This window comes from Nicotiana attenuata, unplaced genomic scaffold (assembly GCF_001879085.1).
Source record: "Nicotiana attenuata strain UT unplaced genomic scaffold, NIATTr2, whole genome shotgun sequence".
Lineage (NCBI taxonomy): Eukaryota > Viridiplantae > Streptophyta > Magnoliopsida > Solanales > Solanaceae > Nicotiana > Nicotiana attenuata.
Genome location: NW_017671072.1, coordinates 36,824 through 47,532, shown reverse-complemented (window position 1 = coordinate 47,532; position 10,709 = coordinate 36,824). Strand labels below are relative to the sequence as shown.

Sequence of the window (10,709 nt, the reverse complement as noted above, 5' to 3'; positions counted from 1 at the left end):
AACACAAGGTCTTTTACTTGCTCTAATATCATATTGAGTTGCGTGAGTATCCCATCCAAACGTTTAAACTATAAGAGAGTATACTTTCAAATATTTTTAATTACTCCATATAGTACCTAACCGATATTATAGATTCACCTCCGTATGTGGAGCATGCAGGTTTCACATTATATACGGAGAGGCATGCATGGACACAATAGAATAAAAAAATTCCCGCATCTGGTGTTTATACAAAAATCAATGTATCTAATGTATGTATTGCATATATACTTTTTAACAGGTAATTAATGGTCAAGTGATATGCATTTTGACTTTAATTTATTGACTCTTAAGGTTAATTATTTACTTAGGTATAAATGCCAGGGTACAACTAAGTTTGTACCCACACAAGAGTGTAGTTGTTAAGGAAATAGCAGGATAGAACCAAAATCTGAAACTGAATTTTTGAACAAAAATGCGGTAGATACATACGTATCAGGATATTGGAGCCCCATGACAATTAAATGTATTAAATGAGTTTTTTTTTTTTTGGGTTGCCCACCCGGTGTCCGGTATCCGCATTGGAGCCCGACTATATCCGGATTCGCGCCGCGTAGGGCCCCTTTTGGGGGGAAGCGCTCCCTACCAAGGATTTTTACATATCCAGGGCTCAAACTCGAGACCTCTGGTTAAGGGAGGAGCAGTCCCATCCACTGCACCACATATTAAATGAATTATTTGTTACTATACCAAGAAAGTTACAGGGTAAGACGAATGAACACAATCAAAAAAGTAACCAAAAATAGTACAACACATCATGTTATGCTTAACCTAGCAAAAAAATATTACAAAAGAAAAAGTTCTGCAATTTGCACTACAGAACAACCTAGCATGCCAAATCTAAATAATAATAAGGGCGAATTACACAAATATGTTACTTTGTGCCACTATTAATTTTTTGATCCTAATAATAAAAAATTAGGAATATAGAGATGCCAGAATTTTAAAGCACGCTCCTAATGATCGCCACAATTTCTAGTTAAATGCTCACAAATCCTGATAGGTCATCAAAAAATTTCAATATTATGCCAGTAAATTTTGGTGATCGTCATATTTTATGGTGCTTTAAAATTCTAGCGTCAGAACTTCAAGTGCAGTACTATTTTCTCAAAATTTTTCTTGACGACGTCAAAAAATATACAATGGTTTAAAAAATATCTATCCAATGTAATTTTCTGTAATAATAAAGCCATGGTCCACACATAAAGTGGTATCTTCCTCCTTTTATTATCCCATAATGTTGCCATCTAACAAAATGGTACATCAGCAGATATTTTCGTTAAAATAAATAATATTCTGAAAAACTCAAGTTCTTCCTTTTATCCTCCTTTCCTTTTTCTGTATTTCCATAGCATTAAAATGAGGGTTAATACATAAAAATAACTTCCTAGACTATTTATATTTTGCTACTTTTAGACTTAAATTATGACGTGTTACTTTTATCCTTTGAATTATGCAGTTTTCTATTCAATACATCACATTCATCTCACCAAACTCATTAATAGTAAAATGCCACTATTTTTGTTATTGCAGGATTGACAAATTTAATATAATTCTTTCTCTGTGCTAAAAGGGATCGATGAAGAACGGATTATCAAATTTCTAAGCATATGCCTAATATTTGATTTAGATCGAACCATACTATTTGTTTCTCTACTATAAGCAATAGTCCAATAATATTACCTTAATTTGTCATGTTAACAACCAACTCTAGTCTTCTTTTCTTTTCTGATACTTATCTTCTGCTAACAAAAATTGATTTATCTATATTTTCTTTTTAAGTCCTATTTGATATTACATAACAAGAATTTTCAGAAAAAATATATAATTTCCTTGATACAATCAAGTCGTGTAAAATTTGATTTTTTTTATTTATAAATTCTAAAAAAATATGTTCCTGAATTCGCACAAAAAAATTTCACATTGAAAATAAAGCGCTACTAATAAAGACTACCCCTTGTCGTTTTCGCTCTTTACTACTTGACATTATGACAATTATGTAATATTACCAGCCCTCATGTCCCACCTCTATCCCCACTAATATTATAAGCCTCTACCTAGCCCTTTTTTTAGCTACGAGCTCGTTTGGACATAAGAATTTTTTACTTTTTTTCGAAAATCAGTGTTTGGCCAAAAAATTTGCAATTTTCACTTGAAAATAAATTTTGAAATTTTTCAAAAATTTGAAAAACTCCAAAAAGCTGTTTTTCAAATTTTCACTCAGATCATTCACAAAACTTCAAAAACAACCCAAAATTATATTCATGTCCAAACACAACTCTATTTTCAAATACCATTTTCACTTGAATTTTTTTTTTTTGAATTTTACAATTGTTATATCTAAACACCGACTAAGTTTGTATAAGAGATTAGTTGTCCTTGTGAAGATATTTTTCAAGGAAAAAAAATCCTTTCAATAGAATGATTTTTTCCTTGCTAATCCCACAAGTAATAAATGATCCGATATGGTCCCTTTGATCCTCATTGATGATGATGTAAATAATCCAAATAATCCAAATAATCCTTTGACCAAATATTTGAGTGTACAATCTCTATGATTCCTCCGATTCTACTTTTCTAGTATAAATTCAAAGGCCTTTGAGCTTGATCTTGAATTTGAGCTTGATCTTGATCTAGTACAATCTCTATAGAGTTGTGTTTGGACATGAATATGAATTTGAATTTGAATTTGAATTTGAATCAAAATGTTCGCGACGGATAAATCAAATTCAAATTCAAGATCAAGCTCAAAGGCCTTTAAATTTATACTAGAAAAGTAGAATCGGAGGAATCATAGAGATTGTACACTCAAATATTTGGTCAAAGGATTATTTGGATTATTTGGATCCGTATTATTTGGATTACTCAAATATTCGAAATAAAAAAATCAAGAGATAATACCAAATATAGGCTTTTTAATATTAAAATCAATAATCCAAATAATACGGTGGTCCTATAAATACCGCTTTTGTCACACAGCTCGGAGCACTCGGACAGTTACAGCAGTGTGGTAGGTGAAAAGGAAGAGACAAAAATGGCGACGAAAACAGTATGTGTAACAGGAGCTTCAGGCTACATAGCTTCATGGTTAGTGAAGTTTCTGCTCCAGCGTGGTTATACTGTTAAGGCCACTGTTCGTGATCCCAGTTACGTTTGTTCTCTCTCTCTCTCTTGAAAATTCATTTTCATTTGAATAGAATTCAGTAAAAATAGATTCTGAACTTGTTAGATCATTTCTTTCTATGTGATCGTTTTTTCTTCTCGTATATCCACTTGAGGGATTTGGCATTCTATTGTATAATTTGATTTGGTTTTGATAAGCTACGGCAAATGGGGTTTTGATGATTATTTAGAGTTGATATTCAAATTTTACTTTCTGGTGTTTATTTTATTTTTTATGATGGTGGATTGGTGGTATTCGGGCCACCTTGCGGGCATCTCGGCTATTCCATCGGATACCTGTACCTCCCACTAGCACTAATACTAGTAACTCTGTCTGCCAACCAACACTTAGGCAGATGCATTTTACTTTTTTAAATTTTTTGTAGTTTATTGTTGAAATAATTTTATATTTGTTAATTATTTGGATGGTTAGAATGAGACTTGATTACGGATGTAATAAGTCTTTTAATATTGAGTTACTCCACATGTGTGGATCCGTAGATGATACTATTATGATTGAAGGTGCTAAAAAATAGACCATATAAACCTATAATCATATGAAGGGAAGTTGGGTGAAAGAGCTATAGCCACTCAGAATCAATGCAGACTTAGCTAAGAACATAATACATGGAATCAAAGGATATACATACCAACTAGTTGCGAGTAAAGCTCAGTTGCTGTTACACTTGCTTTAGATTCGGTATTCTGAAAATCATCAAAATTGCATTACATTCATCTAGAAATATGAAGGCAATGAAGACTCTGTATGGACATTATAGTATCATGCTTGAATATGAGATATTTTAGTGAACATTTCGAAGCTTCCCATTTATTTTAGAGATCTTTAGTTACTACTCTGTGGCATATAGGATATAATCATGCTAAGTATTAATTAAACTCTTCAATTAATGTTTTTGCTATTGTTTTATACACTTATACTTATGTGTTTAACTTCTCTGAGTTCACCTGCAGATGATCCAAAGAAGACGGATCACTTGACATCACTTGATGGAGCTAAGGAGAGACTCCACTTGTTCAAAGCAAACCTGCTCGAAGAAGGTGCCTTTGATGCTGTGGTTGATGGGTGTGAAGGTGTATTTCATACAGCATCTCCTTTTTACCATGCAGTCAAAGATCCACAGGTTCCTTACTCATTCTCCTTAAAAAATATGGTTTTGGCTTGCTGCAGCTTTCCTTTGTTATTCACAAGTTTCTGTTCTTTCTGCTATTTATCCAGAGATTTCTTCAAATTATGATGTTAATAGCTAGATGAGGAAGTTATTCTACCACCAAACTGTTTCTGATTACTTTCTACATTATGCACGATCAGTATCTACCTGATATGTATTCACATAACTAATACAGTGAAAATTGCTCCAGTTACATGATAAAATTGTAATTGCATATGTTTCATGGTGTGTGTATCTTTTTATGAATGACTATAGCTCCTGCATAAACTATCACCTCTGAATTTTCTCAATAAATCTTTAAATAGAGTGTGCACTGACACAGTAAGACTTAAAATGTCAATTGGATGGAGTTAAACAGTTAAGCAAGAGCGATCTAAACTATATTAGCTGAACTACTATTCTTTAAGTTACCGTCTTGAAGGATTACTGTGCACCTTTGCCAGTTAAGTGTAAGAAAATCTATCCTACGAACTGGCTACAGCTTTCTTGGTTCGGTTGGTCATATTTCTCTGTTCTAGTTTATGGTGTATCCATCTACTGATGTCATGTATCTTCCCTACGGTTAATGTGCAGGCAGAATTAATTGATCCTGCACTGAAGGGGACACTTAATGTTCTTGGATCAGTTGCAAAGACACCAACAACTAGACGAGTGGTTTTGACATCATCTGTAGCAGCAGTTGCTTTCAATGGAAAGCCACGAACCCCTGAAGTGGTAGTTGATGAGACATGGTGGTCGGATCCTGACTTTTGCAGAGAATCACAGGTGCTTGACATGACTTTTTCATTTTTCGCTAGCAGCGCAATTGTGGGCATAAGCCCTTGAACAATTTTTCTTCAACTACTATGCCACGTAAACAGCGGTGATCCACATTAAGCGACACACTGGAAAATTTTGCTAAATAACATATATGCAAAAACAAAAACTAAGATACATAATATTAAATGGGAACTCCTTGACATCTGGTCCTTTCTGGTCCAGTGGTCAAGTGCCTTGCTTCTTTGATTGAGGTTAAGGGTTCAAACTTCATTGTGGTATTGTGGTTCTGCATATTTTAGCCCGATTTGATAAAATTGATGAGGTTAAAGTGTCGAACCATTGACCTCATTCTGGTAATAATCAATTAAACCAGGACCAAAACTCCTTTTGTGTTGAGTAAAGTGATAATAAAAAATTCAATGTTTTAGAATTCTAATTTGGAAAAAAACTACTTATCCTCGTCTTCAATTTGCAAAATTTGAGCTTTCTAGATTGCTGCTATAGAGTAGTGAACACTAATCACAATGCGTTCTTAATCTTCACAGAACTCTTCTTGGTTATATACAATGAGCGCAAGATGAGATTAGCTGTTTGTTCTTGTTGAAAGCTTTTACATTTCGACATAATGGATCTTCTAGGCAAGGGGAGATTAGCTGTTTGTTCTTGCTGAAAGCTTTTACATTTCGACATAATGGATCTTTTAATACCATTGTATTAGAGTAGCCCATATTTTTATTTTTATTTTCTTGATAAGATAGAATAATACATATTTTACAGACCACAATACCTGGAAAACGATGAGGACCTGGCTTTTAGCTCTTTTGGAGTCTAAACCACTTCTCTCTCTCTCTCTCTAATTCTTTCTATTTGAGGAGCTAATTACCGATCATCTTGTGTTGCTTTTACCAGCTCTGGTATGTACTTTCGAAGACATTGGCTGAGGATGCTGCATGGAAGTTTGTGAAAGAGAAAGCTATCGATATGGTTACGATAAACCCAGCAATGGTTATTGGCAGTTTGTTACAACCAACACTTAATACAAGTTCTGGTGCCGTCTTACAACTGATAAATGGTATGCTTGATTTTAGAGCAGCTGGTTTGATCTCGTCATCTGCAACTAGGATGTTTTTACCTTTTGACTCAACTATCATGAATTTAAAATATATAAAAAGGAATCATGATTTGTTACCTAACTGTTTTCCTAAAATTTCTCTTCAAGAGAATGAATCTGACAAATCAATATGTCTATTTCTGTTGATTCTGATGATTTCAGAAAATTAAATAGGTCTTCATACCCTTTTTTCTCTTACAGTATCTTTCTTCAATCTTGACGAGTAAACACCACAGACACTAATTATACTGCGTTACAATGATTCGTAATATGTTTAAAAACTTTTTTTTCCCATTTGCAATGGCTCAAGGCACATTGTAAGTGGAACTTATTAATGTCAAACAATTATTTCCTTTCGTCTTGTTAGTATTAATAGGTTAGAGATACTTCAACCTTGTTTCTGCTTGCCAATGGCACATCTCTGATAACTATTGCCCATTTATTTGGAAACGATCTTTTTAGGAGGAACATTTTGCATATTGATCAAAGCACACTAGTACTATTTTGACGTGTCTCAATTCCTTCGAACAAGACAGCTTTGATACTTTTGAATCTGCTATATAAATTCTACTTCTTACTTGCAGTGTGCTCTTTATGATCTCTGCCAATGGAAGAGGGATGGTGATGTAGTTTGACTGGATATTGAGTTTAAGATGTAGTTTGATTTACCTATTATAGTAGCAGTGGACAAAACTCCCAAAACAATAGTTAAAAAGTTACTATGATTGAGAAATTGCTTCAAATGTTAAATTTAAATATAGATGAATTTGAATGATCAGTTTGTATAAAATGATATTATTAAAAGTCTATCTAATATTTGGACGTCCCGAATAGAAAGTGCATCATATATATTTGGATTTAGGATTGGAAGGAGCAACTGTTTGGGCTTCCGTTTTCCGTACGCTTCTTCCTTAATTCCTATCTAGTTACTTCTTATTTTTTGTTTTAATAACTGTACTTGGTAGTTTGTTAATAAGTTTATTTAACATCCTGTTCATGTTACTATGCTATGTTGGAATTCATGGTGAAGTTTCATTTTTGCTTTACGGCAGGTGCTGAAACATACCCAAATGCTACATTTGGATGGGTTAATGTGAAAGATGTTGCCCTCGCGCATATTCTAGCATTTGAAAACCCTTCAGCTAATGGTAGATATTTAATGGTTGAGGCAGTTGCACACTACTCTGAGTTAGTGAAGATATTACGCGAGCATTATCCCACAATGAAGCTTCCAGAAAAGTAAGTTTCTTATTTGATATGTAATATATTCAATGAGGTTTATCTCCGTGATATCAGCATCTTCGAAATGTGATGTTTTGAAAAATGGGTGGAGCATGCTCTGCTGAAATAATACTGAAAGTGGAATTGGTAATTGCTGAATTTGTATGGGTTACTTCTCGAAATTGTTTTAGTGGCTCAAGCTTTTTTGATTAAACTCTACAGGTGCGTCGATGACAAGCCATTTCCACCAAAGTACCAGGTTAACATAGAAAGAGCAATACAGTTGGGTGTTGAGTTCACTCCCTTGGCTGAAAGCGTCAAAGAAACTGTCAAAAGCTTGAAGGAGAAGAAGTTTTATTCAGATGCTTAGCCTCAAGTGTGAATGAGTCTGCAAATTTTAGTGAACATGCTTCTGTATTTTGAAGTTCACCATCCCTTGGGAAACTTGATCTAAATAAGACATTTTCTTATTCGTGATCCAAGAATTTTAATGTTGTAAACGCTTCATGGATGTGGTAGAAATGGTTTGCATCCCGTGTATTGATGATTATCTTGACCTGTTAAAGCTCCTTTTCAGCCTGGTTATCTTTGGGAATTCATTCTTAAAAGTAATATTTAGCTACCTATTGTTAAATGTGCATATGGACTGTCGTTTGGGTTTGTGCAAAAAATAATGTAGGAAATTTTACCTGCTATAGCAAAGATATACATCCTATTTATTATTAAACCAAAATCATTTTAAAATATTATTTTTTGTAGCTACCTTTTATATTTTATAGCAAAATAAATATTTACTGTATATATTGCCATTGAGGCATGAAATAAGGCGTGAAATACGCTATTTATGTTTTTCCTCTCTCTTAGACAGCTGGACATATTGATTTTTAAGGTGATTGCCGTTAGTGTATTCATGAATACATGGCGCGAATACATGTGAATACATGCGCGTACAGCTGGACTGTCCTGATTTTAGGATTTTTTACTGGTGTATTCATGAATACAACAGCGCGAATACATGTGCGTACAACTGGACTGCCTTGATTTTAGGCGCTTTTTGTTGCTGTATTCATGAATACATGGCGCGAATACATGTGAATACATGCGCGTACAGCTGGATTGTCCTGATTTTTAGGCACTTTTTGCATAGCGCGAATATAGCGAATACACTACCGTAACAACTGAAGAGTAGCTATAGGAAGTAATTATGTATATGATAGCTATAGGAAATTAATAGCCACTAAACAATAGTGGTTTCTGAAAATTTCTCAAAAATGTATCAAGAAAGTTTCCCTATTGTGCTTTTTATGATCGTGGTATTGTCCAAGTCAGTTTGGCTCAAATGGGTGGATTGGGCTGATTTTGGGTGGGTCAAAATGGAAATGACCCCAAAAATAACTTGGGCTGAGATGGGGTGGGTCAAGTTGAGTTAAAATTTGGGCCATTGTCCAACCACCGCAACTCTTACCAAGCTTTAATTAATGTGTATTATTTTCTTATAAATTGTAAGTATCATTTTTTTTTGTTAAAGTCATATATAACATATCAAACCAAAAAATTATATTAAAGATATTTTTGCAAAGTTACTCATGAATCAAATTGTACTAAAATTAGCCCAACTTTAGATGTGCTGAAATAGTTTGGGTTAAGATGGACTGAGTTCAACAAATGGATGACTCAATGACCAGCCCAACCTTAGGCGGGTCAAATGGATTTGGGCTCAAATTGCCACCCCTACCTATTATATCGTCAAATTGCACAGGTGCCCTATTTGGTCGCTTCTATTTAACCTATACCCACTTTTAATTTTTTTAAAACTTGTACCCACTGTTTAAATAACTTCAGACCTTCTTCTCCTCTTTCTTCTTCTTCTTTTTCTTTTTTGGGTGACAGTGATTTTATATGGTACTGTTTATGAAAATATTTTAAGGCATTTCTGATGTTATACAATGGTGAGCTGTTGTGGCGTTCTATTTTTTTAACTATTGCTTAGGGTTTTTTCTTTTTAATTTTTCTTAATTGCAAAATGAGTTCGTTAAATTTATTGTTGTTTTGAAAAATTGATGATTGGGATTTGTTCTTGATGATATTTGGAGGTTATGTTTCAAATTTGAGCTTATTTTGAGTAGATTTAGGTACTAAATCATTTATTGGATTGTTAAAATTTGAAAAACAAATTTCTGTTTCTGCGCAATTTGCATTTCAGGCCTATTTGGCCTTAAGTGCATGAAAACGTTGGTTGCTCTTCAGACCTTTTAGCCTTAAGTGCATCTGAAGTGCAATTTTTCACTTCAAACTTATTGGCCTTAAGTGTAGGAAAACGTTGTTGCACTTCAAATCTTTTGGCCGTAAGTGCATCTGAAGTGCAATTTTTGACTTCAGACTTATTGGCCTTAAGTGCATGAAACCATTGGTTGCACTTCAGACCTATTTGGCCTTAAGTGAATCTGAAGTGCAATTTTTTATTGCAGACTTATTGGCTTGAGTGTAGGAAAACATTTGTTGCACTTCAGACCTTTAGGCTTTAAGTGCATCTAAAGTGCAATTTTTCGAGGCTTTTGCATCTATACCTGATTTGGGGTCACAATTTAACTTATACCCACTTTACAAAAATTTTTGCAAGCATATACACTTTATGATCAACTTCAGACTTATCGGGTCTGAAGTTAAAAAAATTAGACTGCTGTGAAAAAATTGCACTTCATATGTACTTAAGGCCAAATAGGTCTGAAGTGCAACCAATGGTTTCATGCACTTAAGGCCAATAAGTTTGAAGTGAAAAATGACACTTCAGATGCACTTAAGGCCAAAAGGTCTTAAGTGCAACAAACATTTTCCTACACTTAAGGTATAAGTCTGTAGTGAAAAATAGCACTTCAGATGCACTTCAGGCAAATAAGTCAGAAGTGTAACCAATTGTTTCATGCACTTAAGGCCAATAAGTCTAAAGTGAAAAATTGCACTTCAGATGCACTTAAGTCCAAAAGGTTTGAAGTGCAACAAACATTTTCCTGCACTTAAGGCCAATAAGTCTGAAGTGAAAAATTATACTTCAGATGCATTTAAGGCCAAAAGGTCTGAAGTGCAACCAATGTTTTCATGCACTTAAGGAAAAATAGGCCTGAAGTGCAAATTGCCCAGAAATAGAAATTTGTTCTTCGAATTTTAACAATCCAATATACGATTTAATACCTAAATCTACTCCAAATAAACTCAAATATGAAACATAA

At 33.9% G+C, this 10,709-nt stretch overlaps 1 protein-coding gene across 1 annotated transcript; it reads left to right on the top strand.

Annotated features, from left to right (window-relative positions):
* The first annotated feature begins 3,010 nt into the window (after positions 1-3,010).
* On the top strand, positions 3,011-8,081 carry LOC109205678 (cinnamoyl-CoA reductase 1-like). The gene is made up of 6 exons (XM_019368418.1): positions 3,011-3,185; positions 4,174-4,343; positions 4,965-5,156; positions 6,060-6,222; positions 7,314-7,500; positions 7,705-8,081. Exons 1-6 carry the CDS (start codon positions 3,074-3,076, stop codon positions 7,850-7,852), a joined length of 972 nt encoding a protein of 323 aa, XP_019223963.1. The 5' UTR covers positions 3,011-3,073; the 3' UTR covers positions 7,853-8,081.
* Positions 8,082-10,709: the final 2,628 nt, after the last annotated feature.